The sequence below is a fragment of the Ochotona princeps genome, chromosome 11 (genome assembly GCF_030435755.1).
Source record: "Ochotona princeps isolate mOchPri1 chromosome 11, mOchPri1.hap1, whole genome shotgun sequence".
NCBI classification, from domain to species: domain Eukaryota; kingdom Metazoa; phylum Chordata; class Mammalia; order Lagomorpha; family Ochotonidae; genus Ochotona; species Ochotona princeps.
This window is the reverse complement of record NC_080842.1, coordinates 7,360,229-7,380,363: the sequence shown is the minus strand read 5'-3', so window position 1 is coordinate 7,380,363 and position 20,135 is coordinate 7,360,229. Positions and strand designations below refer to the sequence as shown.

Here is a 20,135-nt window from a genome sequence, read left to right as displayed (position 1 = left end):
ACTCCAGGGGACAGCAGACGCTGGCTCATATCGCTGAGTCCCTGTCAAGGTCCGAAGCCCAGGTGAGCTCCTGGCTCCCAGCTATGCGGGCCCTAGGGGACTGTCACCAGCTGTCCCTCTACCTTCCAGATAAGAAACACACACACACGTATTCCCCTGCTATCCACTCAAACAAGTAAATATTCTTAAATAATACAGTGAAGAACAATTAAATCAAGAAAGGAAGAAAAGAGAGAGAGAGAAAGGAAGGAAGGAAGGAAGGAAGGCAGGCAAACCAAACCAAACGCTGGCTGGCAGGCAGTTCCCCTGAGGTCACCCGGTTAGTAACCTAGTAACCATAGAAGCTGGAATGTGAGCAGGTAAGCGCAGCCTGAGCTCCTAATCACGACAGCTGTTGTTTCCACATCTGTGCAGACGTGCACACAAATGTGCACACACACACAGAATGCCCCCCAAAACGGCCAGAGTGCTTACTTCTGGGCACTGACATGGTAAGAGAGCAGGCGGAAGTTGCCGTCGGGAGGGATGAAGGAGAGGATCCGCTCCGCTTCCCAGCGCTTGAACCGCACACAGGGGTGGAAGCTGACGTCATCCAGCAGCCGGGGGTTCTGCAGTCACAGGTGAGCACAAGGAGAGGAGAGGCAGGCACTCAGCTCGCTCCCCCGACAGTGGCTCCCCCCCCCATGCACACACTCACTGACATTCACACACTCATACTCCCACATGCACACACTCACACATACACATAATTCACACACGCACATACTCACATACACACACACTTTGCGTTCTCACTGCACTGCCTCCCACAAGCACTTCACCTTTCCTCCAAGGGCTGCCTCTCTGCCCAGGACCTACCATGAAGGATAGGGTGAGGTCCGGCATGCCAGTCAGCTTGACACAGGCATCAATCACTCCCTGGATTTCGGCCGTAATGGTGGAACCTGCGACCACGCCAACACGGAAAGAACGGAAGACATCACTGGCATGCCCCTGTCCTTCCCAACAGCTCTCTCACCCTCTGCCCAGCCAGCCAGTGCAGCCACAAGGCCCATGTGTCCATCAGACTGCTGGGCATGCTCTCCGGCCTGTCACCGTTAATCCATAGCTGACTTCCAGGACTTTGGGTAAAACTGTACTTCTCTTCAAACTTCATACAAATATAACTGCACTATAATCAATCGTATGCAGCTAACATTCACTCATGTTCAACGCTATATAGTATTCTACTGTGCAACCACATTAGAGTGTGTCTACTGGAGATGGATATTCGTGTTATTTCTCACTTTAGCTTCCATGGAAAGTGTCCTTGTCTACTTAGCTTTAAACCTTCATCATCTACTTTTCTCTTTGTAGGACTCTTAATGCAGTCATACTTAACTACTTTATCTCCCAACAGGATTTTATCTATTTTAGGTTTGCACAATTGGGCCCGAGCCCACGCAGGTCACGGGCACAGCACGGGTGCTCTCGGCTCTCCACACACCCTGCCGGGGCCCACCGGGGCCCCTCCCACGTGTTCCACCTGCTGGCCCTTCTCTCTCCCCCACCAGACTAGAGCTGAACAGTCTGGGCTGTGTAGTGTCATCAAATAACCAGGACTGTGCTGTGGCACGACAAGAGTTCTGTCAACATTTGCTGAGTGAATCAGTTCACTGATGTGAAGAGAACTTTCTAGAAATGTCTAACCTCTAGGAGTGCTAGTCCCCCTGGTCTGATTGAGAGCAGGCACAGGAAGTTCTCCAAATGTTAGCGATGACAACTTCCACCCTGCCATCAGAAATGGAGATGGATATTCGTGCTATTTCAAACACATCCAAAAGGAAATCTCGGCAATGAGAGTTCAAGGCTTATCCTTGCCACTAGAGAGGACAAGATCTGTCAGATGAACCACCTGTCACAAACACAACCTTGCACCACGGCGTGAAGGCCCAGCCCCCAGCCCAACACCAACACAGACACCACACTGCAACGCAGGGTCTCGGCCAGAGAACTCCAACCCCAGCAAGCAATACACATGAAAGGCACCTACCTGACTTGTCAATAATCGCGTCAATCTCTTCAATCACATCGAAGTACGCCTCGTTGTTGGTGTATTTCACTCCAGTCCGCCGCCAAGGCACCACAGACAGCTGTCCGGTGGGAAGCTGGTCGCCCACATTAGTGCTCCCTGTGATGACATCAACACTCAGAATGAGTACTTGCCTGGGCGCTGGATCCTAAGGACTACAGAACCTGTTCCCCCGAAGTCCCCAGCCCCGTGCTCATGCACACAGCTCAAGGGTTTTTCAGGAGGTGGATGGTCTTCTCCCCATCTGTCTGGGGTCCCTCAGCCCAGTGGGGAGACGTCCTGCTGCCAACTGGGTTGCACCCTCAAGCAGAATCAAGGTTAGAAACAAAAGAAGTGACGGGAGACCCAGATACCACATTTTGGTTCTGAAAGTAACCTGAACTCGGTATCTCAAATTTCACAATAGCTTGCAGCTTAAATAATGTATCAGCTTTCAGGAGGGTTGGGAAGACACATACTTCTGGAAAACTTTTACAGAAAAGGAATATTCTCCACTACCGCAGGTCCTTAGCCACACTGACAGCAGGTATGGAAATGCTACGTCAATAAGCTCCATCTCCACGCGGAGAAGCACACAAACTAGTGTGCTTAAGAGTTAGTTGCAGATCAGTTACTTGATTTATGTTCCCCACCCACTGATCAAGCAAAAAAAATTTTTTTGATTCAAAGATTTTATACTGAAACAATCACTATAGTTTAAATCATATTTCTTCTACTTCCTCCTGCTATTACTCCAATTTTTCTTAATCCAATGAAAGAAATGCTAACCATACACTCAGTCTATTTACAAAATCTTGAAGTTTTTCAAAATTTTCTAGGTTTGTGGTTCTCAAATACATGTAAGTGAGAAACAGGTTTAACAGCCTCATAATATTCACAAGTCTTTGTGGCATTAACAAATTTTTTATGGCTTAACATGAGCTCAAAATATTGAAACCCCATCAAGTTTGTTTTCTTCAGAACAGACACTATGTACAACACCATGCCATCTAGCTAACTCCAAAGCAGTGTGGCCAGAAGACAGGGCCCCGTGACAGCAGACTCTTAATACAGCATAAAATATCATTTCAGACTGGAAAAGGGGGCAAATTAAGCAAATGACACTGAAGTAACTCCCCACTCTAGAAAAATGGACATAGAGCCTTACCTACCTCATATCATATATCAAAATAATTTTCAAGTGAATTAAAGGATTGGATAATAAAAAGAAACCTGCAACCATACAGAACTATAAAAAGTGTTCTTTTCAGAAAAAGAACTTTACTTCTCTGAGATCAGAAAGACATTATCCTGTTTTCTTTTGATGACGATCGGGTTTGTGTTGAACTCTGGTATACTGACATTTACTCTGTGTATAGTGCAAAGTGGGACTTACTGGTCTTCCACATTGAGGCTGATGGCCCACTACATTGAACACTTGGTCCCCGGTCTATATAAATGACCATATGTCTTTACACCAAATTCTACAAAAACAAGGATCCATTTCTGAACTTTCTACGTTTATCGAAATCATCTATTTATCTATCAAATTCAGAACACATCATGGATCAAGCAGGTCATCCATTCTCTCTTGCCTTCTTTTAATTTATTTCTCAAATGGTTTCAGCATTTCCAACATGTCTACTTTATATCAGTTTTTGTCTCGTGTATTGAGTGAGCTTCATATCTTGATCTGTGACATAACAAACCCATCCAACTCTTTAATACTGTGGTTATTCTCACATACTTGGATGTCTTTAGATGTATTTTCCTATCAGTTTGTCAAATTTTACAAAAGAAAATTGCATATGCATTAAACAAGAACCAAAATGTAAAACATTAGTGACTATGACCATTAATTTAGCTAAATCAAAGCATTTACTGTGTGACTAAGGAATAACAGTCCAAAGTCAGATAGAAAACTCGACAGAGCGTAATGAAATGCCTGCCTGGAAACATCCATAGCACAGAAACGACTCCTGTCAATCATGCTGCCTGTCCCCAGGGCTGGTAACACACCTCATGGCCTAGCATTGGGAGGAGTTCCGTTAGACTACTATGAAAGAACTCGTACAACAGAACAGACAAAGCCACAAAACGGTAACACACAGTAGAGGGAAATGGGTCAGCAGGCAGCAGTACAGGCTGTCCCCTCCCTCATCACAGACGCACACACTGTGAGAACATCCACACACGAGAGATTCTACACGATAACTAACACGAGGGCCCATCCACTCAAAGCATCAATGCGAGAACTTGTCTGCACCAGAATGCAATAAAGCCCTTGACCTGGCAATCCATTACCACTACTGGGAAGTAATCATCTTAGATGTGGACAGACTGAAGTCTCTTTTTTTTTTTTTTTTTTAAATGAAAGCGCATCTGTTTACTTGAGACACAAAGATGCACAGGCAGAGGGAGAGAAACGGGTATTCCTCTCTCCTGTGGCTGGGCCAGCCTGGAGCCAGGAGCCAGGAGCCCGGGGCTTTGCCTGAGTCTCACGTGGAGGCAGGGGCCCACCCCTCAGCCAGCCCCTGCTGCTTGCTTAGGTTCCTTGGCAGGGAGCTGGATGGGAAGTGGAGCAGCCAGGACTGGAACTGGCATCAGGCAGCAGTTTAACCCACCATGTCACAGAGCAACACACCCCATCCCTCCGACACAGACACACACAAACAAGGACCATAAGCAGAAAAAGCCTAAATAAGTTAGTGCCTAAAATACACGAGCTATTAGTTACAAAAAAAAAAATAAATAAATCTTGGGCCCAGTGCCGTGGCCTAGCAGCTAAAGTCCTTGCCTTGAACATGTCAGGATCCCATATGAGCACCGATTCTAATCCCAGCAGTTCCACTTCCCATTCAGCTCCCTGCTTGTGGCCTGGGGAAGCAGTCGAGGACGGCACAATGCCTTGGGAGCCTGCACCCACGTGGGAGACCTGGAGGAAGTTCCTGGCTCCTGGCTTCAGATCGGCACAGCACCGGCCAGTGCGCTCACTTGGGGAGTGAATCATTGGACAAAAGATTTTCCTCTCTGGACCCGGCGGCGTGGCCTAGCGGCTAAAGTCCTCACCTTGAACGCACCGGGATCCCATATGGGCGTAGGTTCTAATCCCGGCAGCTCCACTTCCCATCCAGCTCCCTCCTTGTGGCCTGGGAAAGCAGTCGAGGACGGCCCAATGCCCAATGCATTGGGACACTGCACCCGCGTGGGAGACCTGGAAGAGGTTCCTGGTTCCCGGATTTGGATTGGTGCACCGGCCTGTTGCGGCTCACTTGGGGAGTGAATCATTGGACAGAAGATCTTCCTCTCTGTCTTTCCTCCTCTCTGTATATCTGACTTTGTAATAAAAATAAATCTTTAAAAAAAAAAAAAAGATTTTCCTCTCTGTCTTTCCTCCTCTCTGTATATATGACTTTGCAATAAAAATAAATAAATCTTTTTAAAAAATCTTAACCCAATAGTCATTTACTTAGAAGAAATGAGAAATGAATACACTTCTGTTAAAGGTGTGGCAGAATTAAGAGTGATTTCTCAGGGGCTGCCACTGTGGAGCAGCACACTGAACCAACACTGCATCCTTTGCCAGAACGCCAGTTTGAGTCGCAGCTGCTCTACTTCCCATCCAGCTCCCTGCTGATGCTCCCGGGAAGGCAGTAAAGACGGCCCATTACCTTGAGACCCTGCATCCACATGAGAGACGCAGATGGAGCTCCAAGATCCTGGCTTTGACCTGACCAAGCCCTGCCCATTGCGGCCATTTAGGCAGTGAATCGGGATGAAAGATGTTTCTCTGTCACTCTGCCTTTTAAGAAATATTTTTTAAAGAGAGTGGTTTTCATATTCCTCTATGTGCGCCTTTCTGTATTTCCAAAGCTAAAATGTTTCCTTGGTAATCAGGAAAAAAATATATATATATGTATTTATACATACGTGTGTGTATAGAGAGACAACACTTCAACACTTCATTTTGTCGGTGAAACAGAATTTTATATGTAGCAAAAACATGGTTCCAGGGTACAAAGGCTGTGAAGACTTGGCAAGAGTGAAGTTCATGGACCACTGAGGTCCCCAAAGTCAAACAAAACTAGACAGACCAAGACAGGCCGGGGGCCCCGCCCTCATCCGAGGCCCCGCCCCCACCCGCCTCAGGCCCCGCCCCGCCTGACCGAGTCCCCGCCCCCCGACTCAGGCCAGCCGGGGCCCCGCCTCTGCCTGACCGAGTCCCCGCCCCCCGACTCAGGCCAGCCGGGGCCCCGCCCACCCGATGCCAGCCCGCCTGGGACCCGCCTGCCCCCGAACCTGTTATGGTGTTGACCACCGTCCGCAGGATGGTGGGAGGTTTGATGAGCTCTTTCAGGATGTTGGACTCAGTGGCCAGCGGGAATCCGTTGTCAAGCATCTCCTCCAACACCTCATACACCACCACCACATTGTCTTTGATCACTGGCTCGGAGCAGACTCCAAAGTAGTCCTGCGAGGATACAGTAAGCAAACAGAGTGCGTGCCTAGAGTGCAAGGGCTCCCTCCGTGCCTCTGCGGTCCCCCCCACAGCCGGGACGGGACTGGGCAGCCAGTCCAGGGTCTTCAGTCACAGCTGCTACACACCAGAGGAAGCCAGGGAGACCTCGGGGTGCATAGATTTCACTCTAGCTTATCCTACATGCTGATGACCCAGAAGGAGACAACAGGATGGGGTCATGTGGCATAGTGGTTAGGCTCCTGCTGGAGACACCCACTCCCCCTAGCAGAATGCCTGGTTTCTGCCACAGAAACTGAACCTGCAATCAGCTTCCTGCTCCTGGGGACCAGAGAGAGCCAACACCTCAGGCATTCTGAGCCCTGCCAGCCATAGGCGAGCCCCAACTGGAGCTCCTGGCTCCTGGCCCTGTCCCGACTGTCACAGGACATCTTGGGAGAAAACCAGGACATAGCTGACTGCCCTCCTGCCCTTTAAAACAGCAGGAAAATAAAAGATAAAGAGAACTTAGTGAAGGAGTATTTGAAACCTTTTTAAAAAGAATTGTGTAGGGCCCAGAGGTGTGGCCTAGCGGCTAAAGTCCTCACCTTGAACGCCCTGGGATCCCATATGGGCGTAGGTTCTAATCCCGGCAGCTCCACTTCCCATCCAGCTCCCTGCTTGTGGCCTGGGAAAGCAGTCGAGGACGGCCCAATGCTTGGGACCCTGCACCCGCGTGGGAGACCTGGAGGAGGTTCCTGGTTCCCGGATTTGGATTGGTGCAGCACTGGCCGTTGTGCTCACTTGGGGAGTGAATCATCGGATGGAAGAGATTCCTCTCTGTCTTTCCTCATCTCTGTATATCTGACTTTGTAATAAATATAAATAAATTTAAAAAAAAGAATAAGTGAAGTAGTAGGGGTCAATGCAGTGGTGTACAGCATATAAAGCTACCACCTGCAGTGCTGGCATCCCATATGAGCACGTTCCAGTACCAACTGCTCAGATCCTGTTCCCTACTAAGGCATCTGAGAAAGCACCAGAGGATGGCTCAAGTCCTTGGACTCCTGCATCCATGGGGAGACCAGGAAGAAGCTTCTGGCTCTTGGTCTCAGATGAGCCCAGCTCCAGCCACACACAATAGCAAATTGGGGAGTGACATAGTACATGGAAAATCTTTTTGTGTCTCTCTCTTCCTTCCTCCCTCCCTACTCTCTCCCTGTGTCCCTCCCTGTTATGCAGTCTTTCAAATAAATACATCTTTGTAAAAAAAAAAATATGTAAAGTAGTACATGACAAAATCAAAACAAAGTCTGTTTCAAGCAGTTGAAGATCTGAAATGGACTGCTGAGTCCTTGTAGTTGCCCCACTTTTTGCAGCTTCCAATGCTTTGGTTTCCAAGTGCAAGGAGCTAGTACGCCAGGTGAGAACTGATCTCAGAGCAACGGCGCTCTCAGGGAGTGCTAGTAGGGAAACGGCAGAAACATCCACTTGAACTCTCTTGGGAAGCTGCTCCCACATGTGACGTGGCCAGAGGTCAAGCGCAAGGCCTCTGGACTGACCTTTTATCTTGGCCATCATGTGTGCCCTTGTTCTCTGGCCCAATTCCACCCTTCCTACAGACATGTCATGGGACTAACTTAAGACCTCACATGACACAGAAGTGAGACCAAATGGCCTTTGCTCACTTTTCACTTGAGATGCACATGCCATCCCAAGAGTTTAGGAGCTGTGTGACTCCCTCAGGGAGAGGATCTGGGGTCTGAAATCCTGGACCACAGGGGGCTCAAGACGCGCTACAATTTCCACTGCCTGCCACCCCAAACATCTCCCAGTCAACCCACTAAAAAAACTAGAACAGGAAACTTCACTTATAAGAGATATTGCTTGGACTCTCATGGGCACAAATGTTCATCTTGATGTCTGTAAGCAGAACTCAGCACAACACACACACGCTATCAGTCATCCCGCCCGAACCCCAAGAGAAGGGTCACCTTTGCAAAGTACCCTGGCCAGGGACAGTGGCCAATACCACTGTGGCACTGTTTTTCTAGAAAACTTTACATGCATGATCACTTATTGCAGTGACCAAAGCAAGGCAGCCAACTGCAGCCAGCATCAAGTCCACTCCAAGAACTCCCCTATAACACCTGGGCGACAGGGACCTCCCCCTGCCACCAAGGAGGATCCCAGGATTCATTCTGACCTTGGGGATGCAGCACAAACAAGAATCCTTTCTGAGGGGAGATGTGAACAACCCCTTACCCAAGGCTGCGCCTAAAGCAAATAGGCAAACAGAGCTTCTCCGGGAGCGCCCCTCACTCACAGACCTGAAACGTGTCCACTACCCGATGCAGGAACTCGATGACAAACAGGGGCGGGACCTCCGTCTGGATCACGGCCACGAAGAAGATCTTGTGGCGGTAAACACTTAGCAAGTAGTGGTGTGGGGTGGGGATGACCGGTGGCACATTCTCCGCCTCTGTCGCCCTCTCCTGCGCCTCAAAAAAGTAATCGCACACCGAGCGGCTGACCACACTTTTCCAGTGCTTCTCCAGGAAAATGTCTCCCGATGAGTTGATCAAGAACAGACTGTGGATCATGGTGAAGGTTGCTAGAGTCGCGGGACTGTGCCGGCTGTCGGCCCTGGAAACAAAGCATGCCGCCCCATGGTGAGCTCACATCCTCTGAGGCCCAGGCCTTTGGTGTAGCAGCCAAGATGCCCCTTGACCTGGGCCCCTCCCCAGTCACAGCACCTGGCTGCGGTGGCCAGCCCCACTCCCCATGCCAGCTTCCTGCGAAGTGGCAGCTTGGGTTACACAGGGGACAGCCACACCAGTGGGGTCTCTGCCTATCCTGTGAGAGACCCCGAGGGAATTCCCAGCTATGGTAAGGCATCTGGGGAGAGAACTTGTACATATGAGATCTCTCTTCGTCTCTCTGCCCTTCAAATAAATAAAACAAATAAATGCAAACCTAAAACCAAAAACAAACAAAAAAATGTGCAGCTTGATGGAGCCACTTGAAACCTGCCAGGGTAAGACTAAGAGGTGCTCTAACACAGACAACCAGAGCTGGCACATGGCATAGTGCGTTAAGCCACCACCTGTGATGCTGGCATATATTCTCCATAACGGGTACTCGTCTGAGTCCTGGCTGCTCCACTTCCTAGCCAGCTCCCTGCTAATGGCCTGGGATCGCAGCAGAGCGTGGCCCAAGTGCTTGGGCTTTTGCCCCTGCGTGGGAGCCTAGGTTGTGCCTTCAGCCTGACCTGCTCCTACAACCATCTGGGAGTGACTGGCTGATAGATCTCTTTCCTCCTCTATCTTGCAAACAAATAAATGAATACTAAAAAAAGAAAAAAAAAAGACAACCAATTTGAACAGCTTTGTATGAAAGACAGAACTTCAAATCTCTAACAGATAATCTAAAACGGATTTATATTGGAACAATGTTTGAGATCCACAGGATTGTGTAAGTCGGTTTAGGCCGGCTTATTTTCAAGTGCCAATATTGTCCCTGAGGCTGTGTTTGTTATGCACAAAGCACTTTCTCCGATGCCTTAAAAAAAGTTACAAAAAAATTAAAACCCCGTGACCCCCCCAGACTCCTCGGGTACCAGGTGCCAGGTGAGGCCACTGTGCTGGATCAGGTCCATAGGTTCTGAAAACCGTGCAGGTGGCCTGACTCACGGGAGCCCCACTGCGACCCTAATCCCTCAGACCAGGACCAAACCGCCGGGGGTGCGGGGCAGAGGTGGTGCCAAAGCGGGTTATTTTTACACTCGCCCTAAACCCGGCCGCCTGCGAGCCACGGACGACGGAGGAGGCAGAGGCGAATTTGAGGTGCACGCATCTTGGCCGGGATGCGGATGAAGAGGGTAAGTCCGGGCCTAGCCCCACGTGTTGCCATGGCAACAGTACTCCCTTCCTCCCTCCATCCCTCTTGCCTCCCTGCGAGGGGAGCGCACAGCCTCCCCAACCCTCGCGGCGCAGCCCCTCACCTCTCCCCGCCACAGCGCAAGCCTCCGAGGGTCGGTCCCGCGCTGACCCGCCCGGACCTCAGGCCGCCAGCCAAGCTCGGCCGGCCTAGCTCCGCCTTGCCAGCGCCCTCTGCTCGGCGGGGAGGCAGGCCCGCCCCCGCGCGCGCCAGCTCCGCCCCCCGCGGGCCTGCGGATTGGCCGGCCCGCTGCCCTCCTCCGGCCGCTCATCGGGCGTCGCTCGGCAGCGCCCGGCCCTGATTGGAGGGCGAGGACAGTCCTCCTCGCCCGCAGTCCACCGAGCACCACCTGCCTAATTGATGGATGGACCGGGAAGGAGGTGCAGAGAGGTGGCCTCAGGGCGCCCCGCGGATAAGAAGTCAAGAGCATTGATACCCTGCATCGGAGCTGGATCCCAGCCCCTTGCTAATACACACCTTAGGAGGGGGCAGGTGCTGGTTTCAGTACTTGGGCCTCTGCTTCCCACCCACATGGGACAGCTGGATTGAAGCTAGTACATGAGGTTTGGCTTGTGTTGACCCCAAACTAATGATTCCATGAGATAAGGTGTGGCAAGAGGTCGGCCTATTCCTCCTCCTTCTCCTTCTGGATTTATTTATTTTTATTGGAAAGGCAGATATACAGAGGAAAAAGAGAGGGAGAAAGATCTTCAGTTCACTGGTGCAGCGCCCCCACCCCCCCTCAAGTGGCCGCAACAGCAGGAGGTGAGCTGATCCTAAGTCGGGAGCTTCTTCTTGGTCTCTGTTGCGGGTACAGGTTCCCAAGGCTTTGAGCCATTCTCTACTGCTTTCCCAGGCCACAGGCAGGGAGTTAGAAGGAAAGTGGAGCAGCTGGGACACAAATCAGCGCCTATATGAGATCCCGGACTGTGTAAAGTGAGGATTCAGCCACTGGGCCCACACGCTGGGCCAGCCCATTTTAAAGTGCTTGGCAAAGGGGTCAGAGGTAGTTGGCTGTGTGAAGTGGGCCTGCCTGTTGAGGACCTTTGCCCAGGGGGCAGCTCCTCTAGGCACAAAGCCTTTGTTAAGGCCACATAGAGGATTATTAATTTTTTTTACCATTAAAAAATGAGGGCTACTTATGAGCCAAAGACAGAAAGCTGGATGAAGTGACCCCATAGAAGCCTAGGGACTTTAGTGCCAGAGCAGCTGGGTTTGAAGCCTGCCCCAACAGGCATGGTGCAGAGGTGCCAACCTGAATACTGTCATGGGGAGAGTCCCTGTGGCCACACTCCAGCTGAGAAGAGAAATGAAAAGCAGGAACTCACAGTACAGTGTGGGGAGTACGGAGCACGGGCAGGTGGGAGCAGAGCAGGGCTGGGGCGAGGGGACTGACCGCCAAAGCCTGAGAATGAACGAGTGCAGGGACACATGGAGGTGAGAGGGCCAAGGATAACCGAGCCAAGCAGGTGTCTGGAAGTCTCGTGGTTACCATACCATGCCCTGACCGTTCATTCCACAAAAGTGAACAGTGAGCCCTACACCATCTGTAACTCCAACAAGGAAAAGAGAAAAAGATTTGCTCTCACAGCGCTTACATTTTAGTGGAGAGACAGCGAATAATTAGGGGGGGAGGGATGATAAGGGCATTTCCAAACATGGAAATGGCATTAGAAGATAATTTCATCTTGGTATCAAAACTTTTGAAATCCATTCATTGGAATACCAATTCAGTCATCAGTATCCTCCTGGGGCTGTCAGTGGGCATGGTCGGGAAACCAAAGCCCTGTCCCTGGATGACTGAGCAGTCACACACCCCCTCACACTTCAGGGCCGTGGTGTTCTTCTAGGCTTGCCCCAGTCCTGTTGGGTTCGTTTCCACATGTTCCACCTTAGCTGTTTGAACACTGGCTCTCAATGTTGCATCTTCAACCTCAGCCCACTCACAAATGTCCAGACCCTTGCATCCATCACTTATTTGCTAATAACAAAATTATTTTACTTGAAGAGTTACAGAAAGAGAAAGATGGAGAGAGATCTTCCATCTCCTGGTTCTCTCCCAAAATGCTCCAACAGCAGTGTCTGGGCCAAGCCAGAGCCAAGAAACAGGAACTTCTTCCAGGTCTCCCACACGGGTGCAGAGCCTCAAGGATTTGAGCTGTCCTTTTCCAGGTACCTTAGCAAGGAGTTGAATGGGAAGTGAAGCATCTGGGACTGGAACCGGCACCCATATGGGATGCTGGCACCACAGAGGGAGGACTGGTCAGCTCTGCCACCTCTCCGCACAGATACCTCAACAGGTCTGTGAGACCAAGTCTCCCTCCCTTATCTGTTGTGTCCTCCAACTCCACCTCACCACTAGGTGTCCCCATCTTCACAAACCCCCATCAGGACAGCGACTCTGTGACAATCAGCCCCAGCCTTCCCACAGCTCCTGTTCTGCCTTCAGCTCTTCCTCTCTCTTGCCTTCTCAGGAAGTTTCTCATCACCCCCTCTCTGCCACCCTATGCTTTCTCAAGCCTACTTTTCATTTTAATTTCTTTACTTGAGAGGCAAAGAGTTGCAAAGATAGGGCAAAAGAGAGAGCTTCCATCCGCCAGTTCACTTCCCCAATTCCTATAATGTTCCTAAGCCCAGGGCCTGAGTCTGGGACCCAGGAACTCAATTCAGGCCTCCTGAGTAATGTAGGACCTTACCCAACTTCTGGACCAAGTGCTTGCCCCTCCAGCCATCCTTCAAAACAGCCAAGACAGCTCGCTCCAGTTATTTCTGCTGTTTCCACATTCCCCTTCCTGTGTTGGGCGTCTGCCTGGTTCAGCCTGACAGCCGAGGCCCAGCACAGTGTCTGGCACCTCGTAAGCCTCAGCAATTAATTATTTACTGAGTAAACAACCTGTTCCCCTCACTTTCTGTGCACCTGCTGATGGAGGCAGGGTTGCCTGAAAAAGAATGCAAGAGCCTGAGACTCAGCACAGGACAGAGGGGGTTGACAAGCACGTATTCATGACAGAGCAGCCCAAACAGGAGGACACCGTGTATCCCCAGGGCATCCCAGTCTGTGTTCTGCCAGGGGCTGTGGGCAGAGGAGGGCAGGAGGACCCTTGCTTCCCACAGGAACCTGAGATTGGCGCTGTTCACATCATGTCACAGGCTAACAGGACGAGGAACCCCATGGGCTTGAGAACTGTGTGGGATGCAGGAGGCAGCTGGCAGGGCAACAAGCCAAGCAGTGAGCCACTCCTATTGTTTCTGAAGGACACAAGCTCACATTCACGGTTTCCATGGCCCAGGATGCTCAGGGATGTCAGGGCACCACTGGGAAGTTTAGGTCTTAGCACACGCAAGTCCAGCAAGGAACAGTCTGTAGCAGGGAGTGGATAGAAGAGCCTGCTTCATTCCGTAGCTAAGGGAATGCATAATTGCTGTGCTTTAAGCCCCATGATGTTATAGGGGTAGGCTAATATGGGCACAGGGATAGCTAGTCAATGTTTAAAATGTAACATTAAATAAAATTGAATTCCTGCCCCACATTGGTCTTACTCTGAATGGGAGCCAATGGGTACTGCACTCACTGTATATAACAAAAGCCTAGGGTTGCCATGGTGGCACAGCAAATTAGGCCGCCCTTGGTACTAGCATGGCATATCAGAGTCCCAGCTCAAGTCCCAGCTGCTTTGCTTCCAATCCAACTGCCTGATGATGTGACTTGGTAGAGAACAGATAGATATCCCAAATGCTTGGTGCCCTGCTCAGCCCTGAGCCTCTATGACCCACCTGGGGACTTAACCAGCAGATGGGAAGATCTCTGTCTCCCCTGCTCAGTCAGTTGGGCTTTAAAAATCAATACATCTTTTAAAAAGAAAACCAGATAAGGAAAATCTCACTGAATGGCAGTTCACTTTTTTCTCTCCCAGTATGAGAGGGAGGCAGCAGGAAGGAAACTCAGGGCTGGAACAGCAGCTGCCGACAGAGACTCGGCCTCTCTTGGCTGGCCATCCCACCATCCCCAGTGGAGAACATTCATCCTCCTGCTCACAATGCTGCTGCTAGGACTCCGGACACCACATTATATTCCAGGCAGAAAGAAAAGGATGAAAAAAAAAAAAAACCCACAAAAAACAAAGAGGAAAAAGGCATGAGGCTAACCAAGTCAACTCCCTTTAAACAGGTTGTCTTGGGGTTCCACTCACATTGTATTGTTCAGAATTGAGCTAAAACATGTGACAGGAGTGTGTTTAGACGGGCACCCCCAACATACCTTGCCCCTAAGTGGGATTCTGTCAGTAAGGAAGATGAGAGTAGAGTCTGGCTAGGTCACTAACAAGCTGTGCACAGCTAGCTGGTGGGAGAGGACAGGGCAGCTATATTCTAGGAAGACACCAGATATTGTAAGTACACTCTGGACCGGAAGGGTGAAGGGCAGCAGCCTGGAAAACAGGAAAGCTCCACCAAACAGCTTTTTATTTCATTAAAAAAAAAAAAAGACTAGAGAATGTCCATACCTAAACAAGTGGCAGCCAGGGGTTGCGCACTCCCAGCAGTCCCATGGTCATGACCACCAAGTCATCCTGGGATCACGGGGAAACTCCCTAGGGAAGTCCCCTGTCTGTAAGATGACAGGATTGGGCTGAATGCTCCCTCAGATATTTCCCAAGTCTAAAAATGTGCTGGTGACAGTGGTCTCCATGCTCTTGCATTACAGCAGCTGAAGGCATCCAAGGAAAACAGCTGAGGTGCTGTGACTGACACAGGGAACATAAACCTCAGAGTTGAACTTGGCCTCCATTTTCATTCCCTAGATTTCTCCTTAGTGCTAGAACACAGTGACTTTATTAAAGTGATGCGTATGAAGTGTTCATTGGTTTAAATTTAAAAAAAATCACACTACTGGGCCTGGTGTGATGGCCTAGCGGCTAAAGTCCTCACCTTGAACACACCAGAATCCCATATGGACGCCGGTTCTAATCCCAGCAGCTCCACTTCCCATCCAGATCCCTGCTTGTGGCCTGGGAAAGCAGTAGAGGATGGCCCAAGGCCTTGGAACCCTGCATCCGTGTGGGAGACCTGGAGGAAGTTCCTGGTAGAGAACAGAGAGATATCCCAAATGCTTGGGATATCGAACTGGCAAAGCACTGGCCATTGCAGTCACTTGGGGAGTGAATCATCAGGTGGACGGAAGATCTTCCTCTCTGTCTCTCCTCCTCTCTGTATATCTGACTTTGCAATAAAAATAAATATATCTTTTTAAAAATCACACTACTATTCTGGTCAGAAATAAGACTAATATTACTTACTAATAAAATCTTTTAAAATCTTATCTATTTGAGGGCCCAGCGCGGTAGCCTAGTGACTAAAATCCATGCCTTACATGGGTCAGGATCCCATGTGAGCACCAGTTCGTGTTCCAGCTGCTCCACTTCCCACTCTAGGAGAGCAGTGGAAAACGGTCCAAGGCCTTGGGACCCTGCGCCTGCGTCGGAACCCGGGAGAGGCTCCTGGGTCCTGATCAGCTCAGCTCTGGCCGTTGTGGCCACTTGGGGGGTAAACCAGTGGATAGAGGCTCTTTCTGTGAATCTGACTTTCCAATGAAATAAATTAAAAAAATTTTTTTTTAAACTTAGTTATTTGAAATGCTGAATGACAGAGTGGTTCACTTGCAAATGATCACAATGACAGGGGCTACCCTTAGCCAAAGGTGGCAGCCAGGAGTTCCAGCTAGGTGTCCCTCACGGGTGGCAGGGACCCAAGCACTGGGACCATCTCCCGTTTCTTTCCCAGGTACGTTTGCTGGGAGCTGGCTGGGAAACAGATCAGTAGGGACTCCAGTGGGTTCTCTGCAACAGGATGCTAGCGCCCAAAGGGGCAACCTCAACAGTAACAATTTTAACCGCTTTTTGAAAATTATCAACTGAATCAACTAGAATTTCAAATTGTGAAAGGTAAAATTTCAAATCAGAGAAACACCAAATCTTGCAGTGACAGATTTCCTCCAAAATTTATCAGGGCAGACAGGCGGCAGGGGCTAGCAAGAAAACTTTCCAAGGGAACATACATATTATTTTGTGTGTAGTTATTTAGATAAGCATTGTTTGCTGAGGAGGAAGCAAAAAAAAAAAAAAAGAACACAGCCTTTGCTTGTCTCCCATGTGCTGGGCTCAGTTACTTCCTGTTTATCAACTGTTAATTGTTAGAAACTGCAAGCAAAGCCAAGCTCTGCTCACCAGTCACCTGTCGGGATACAAGTCTTGTCCTGCTCCCAGCACTTCTAAGATTTTTTTTTTAATTATTTATTATTTAACTTCATTAATTACATTGTATTATGTGACACAGTTACATAGATACTTGGGTTCTCCCCACCCCTCCCCAAACCCTCCCACCATGGTGGATTCCTCCACCTTGTTGCATAACCACAGCTCAAGTTCAGTTGAGATTCCCCCCTTGCAAGCGTATACCAAACATAGACTTCTAAGATTTTTTAAATGTTCTTTTTATCGCCTGGTCATTTCTTTTCAATTATGTTAGAAAATAACAACAAAAACCCTCAGTAGGATCCGAAGTTGGTCTCTGTAACATCTTGGCGGAGCTTCTGCCCTTGCGTGTACTGGCTAACATTTCAGGATTACCGCTTTTCCCATCCCCACGGTTCTCTGTCTCCAGGCCTACTCAAGTTTCCACACAGAATACTTCATTTTCTCTCATTACTGTAATCTTAAAAAAATATATATCCCAGATAAGTCCTCACAAACGCCATCTGTTCCAACTTTAGGATCCCCTGGAGCAGATCAGTGGTGCGGGGTTCAAGGTAGGCCATGTTCTTTGAAATCCCAGACACCTGTAAGGCGAAAGATCTTCACCTAAGTTTTCCCTGTTGGTCTACTTCCTCCCCTAATGGGAATTTTCCAAAAGCCACACATAACTTCTACAAAGACGTCAGCATCCACGGGAAGTGAGACCGGGTTGAGGGAAAAAAAAAAAAAAAAAAAAAAAGCAAAAGGCAGGCCACAGGCGAGTCGCCTCCCCGGGTGTCGCTGCGCCCTGGGCGCCTGGCTGCGCCGGACAGGCGTTGGTGCCGCGGGGGCCGAGGCGCTCGCGGGCGCGCGCCCGCACAAGGTGGCGCCAGCGGGTCTGAGGGGACAAGTGGCGGGCGCAGTCCGCCTGTTGGGCGAGCCAGGACTTCTGTGGAGACAGGTCTCCGGGCGACTCCGGGCGTCTTGAGGCGACGGCGGAAAAGGACGCCGGGGGCCAGAGAGGAGCCGAAAGGAAAGCGGACCCCGAGTTCCCAGGGTGGGGATGCCGCGCGGGTCAGGGCCCGCGCGCCGAGGGAGAGGCGCCTTCTGGAGACCGGACGCCGAGGGAAGTGAAAGGGTGGTGATGGAAGCCCCTTGCCTTTCATCCCCCTGGAGACAAAGACGTGCCTTCTTTTGACAACAGCTGCGGGAGCCACACACGCCATACGGCGGGGCCGGGGGGCGGGGAGCCGGAGGAGAGCGCGGCGGCCTGGGACCCGCTCCGACTTTCAATCGGGAGGTGGTTGCCATGGCGACGAGCCATCCATCCACAGGGGCGTCTGAAAGGACCCATTGTTCTTGCAGTCGGGGCTACCCGGCTTGTGCCTGTGTCTCGGGGACACCTCCTAGCCCCGCCCCCGGGCGGCTGGCGGCGTCACGTGGGGGCCGCGCGCGCATCCCCAGCCCGGGCCCTCCGCGGGCAGGTGGACCGGAGCGGAGGGAAATGCAAGGCTTGATGCCAGGCCAAGCCGAAAGGGGGTCCCAGTGTGGTGGGGATTTAAAGGAGCAAGGCACACCCTGAGTGGGACCTATGAAGACAAAAAAAACCTTTCAAAAAGAGCTCTGAATTGCATTTGCTTAAACACTAGCGAGACTAACGGAACCCTCCATACAGCACCCGAATCCCTTTTTCCTTAATGCTTCGGTAAATGTTGAGCTTATATGCACAGGTGCCGTGAACCTGGCACTCAGCCCATGGTAAGACTCGCATGTCCCATATGAGTCCCTGAGTTTGATTCCTGGATCCCAACTCCTAACTTCAGTTGTCGGCCCCTGCAGACCCTGGGAGGCAGTAATTATGGTGGCTCATATAGTTGGGTTCCTGCCAGTCACCCACCTAGGAGACTTGGAGGGTTCCTGACTATTGCTTTGACCTGGCATAGCCCCAGCCATTATAGCCATTGCATTAGGGAGTGAAGCAGCAGGTGGAAGATAGCGCTGTGTGTGTAACTCTGCCGCTCAAATAAATATTTGTGCTTCTATTAGCCAGTTCACTCTCCACATGGCTACAATGGCCAGGGGTAGGCCAGCGGAGGCCAGGATCGAGCTCTTCCAGGTCTCTCATGTGGGTGCAGGGACCCAAGTCCTTGGGCTGTCTTCTGCTGCTTTTCCCAGGCACGTCAGCAGGGAGCTGGGTCAGAAGGGAAGCATCTGGGATTCTCACCAGCGGCCATATGAGACGCTGGCATTGCAGGAGGCAGCTTAAATCACTAGACCACAACCCTGACCCCATCGAATATAAGAAATCTTAGAAGTCCACAGGTACCCTCCTAGGTTCTTGTGGTGCATAGAGGAAAGGAGCCAGCTATTATCCAGAAAGCTTATGGGATCTATTATCATGTCAGGATAAACACACGACCCCAAGTTTGGCAAATTTGACCTTCAAGGCTGGTTTCCTAATTATAAAATGGTAGCCAATGAGGGTAATTGACTATTGAATTTTGATCCTTGATATCATTGTTGATCTCTGCACAGATGAAAAAGCAGCATGTTTTGTTACTAGTGAACCAACGAATGACGACAATGAGCTACCCTCCATGGGGCGCCTGCTGTGCCGTTGGCATGCAGTATTTGCTTTGATCTTCAAAGCACACTTTATTTTACAAATGAGACATCACAGAAATGTTCAACTGGCTGCAGAGTCGGGATATGAGTTCACATCTGGCTGGCCCTGAAGTCTCAGTTTCTAACCTGTAGTCTGTGTTTTCACTTCTAAGATTACAGTGAAGGCTTGGTTAGATGGCACAATGGGCTCATGCTCCCCTTACTAAAGCCAGGATTCCAGTGGGCATCCAGCTGCTCCACTTCCCATCCAGCTCCCTGTTTGTGGCCTGGGAAAGCAGTGGAGGACAGCCCAAGTGCTTGAGCATTTTACATCCATGTGGGAGACCTGGGTAGATTTCCAGGCCCCTTGCTCCAGATCAGCTCATCTCTGACTAAGGGTCCTGGATTCTGGCCTGGCGCAGCTCTGGCTAAGTGAACTAGTAGATGGAAGAGCTCTCTGTCTCTCTCCCTTCTCTGTAATTACTTTTCAAACAGATAAACAAATGTGAATTGCAAATTGCATGGCCCATGCAGAGCAGCTTGTATACATTTTGCAGATGACAGTACCTGGAGAAAGAGCGCTGTGCTGTGGGGATGGACGGCATGATGTGGAGGAAAGTTGAGGCAGAAGGATGAGGAATGCCAGGGCCCCATTCCTCTCCTCCAGCCCAGGGCCGAGCAGCTGCTCCCCTGGTTGAACAACCAGGAAGCCCTGTGTTGTACCTGTGGACACCACTTGCTCTGAAAGCCAAAAGCTGTAGGTATGTATGGGCAGCAAGCCAGATGACTTGGAAATTGTGTTTCTTTAAGCTGGGAAAAACTCTCTAGAAGGTTCTCCGCCCAGCTAATAGCCAACCTG

The 20,135-nt window shown here is 50.3% G+C and overlaps 1 protein-coding gene across 2 annotated transcripts in view; it reads right to left on the bottom strand.

Annotated features, from left to right (window-relative positions):
* Positions 1-20,135, bottom strand: part of AP3M2 (adaptor related protein complex 3 subunit mu 2) — a 64,266-nt gene that overhangs the window by 3,703 nt on the left and 40,428 nt on the right. The window contains exons 1-6 of one of the 2 annotated variants that reach the window (XM_058669800.1): positions 10,510-10,660; positions 8,837-9,152; positions 6,350-6,521; positions 2,033-2,170; positions 859-944; positions 475-608 (exon numbers count right to left, since the gene is read on the bottom strand). In XM_058669800.1, the coding sequence (XP_058525783.1) occupies positions 475-608; positions 859-944; positions 2,033-2,170; positions 6,350-6,521; positions 8,837-9,109 (803 nt within the window). In that variant the 5' untranslated portion in view covers positions 9,110-9,152; positions 10,510-10,660. Of the gene's footprint in view, positions 1-474; positions 609-858; positions 945-2,032; positions 2,171-6,349; positions 6,522-8,836; positions 9,153-10,509; positions 10,661-20,135 lie in introns of those variants that run through there. The other variant, XM_058669801.1, reaches the window with a different exon arrangement.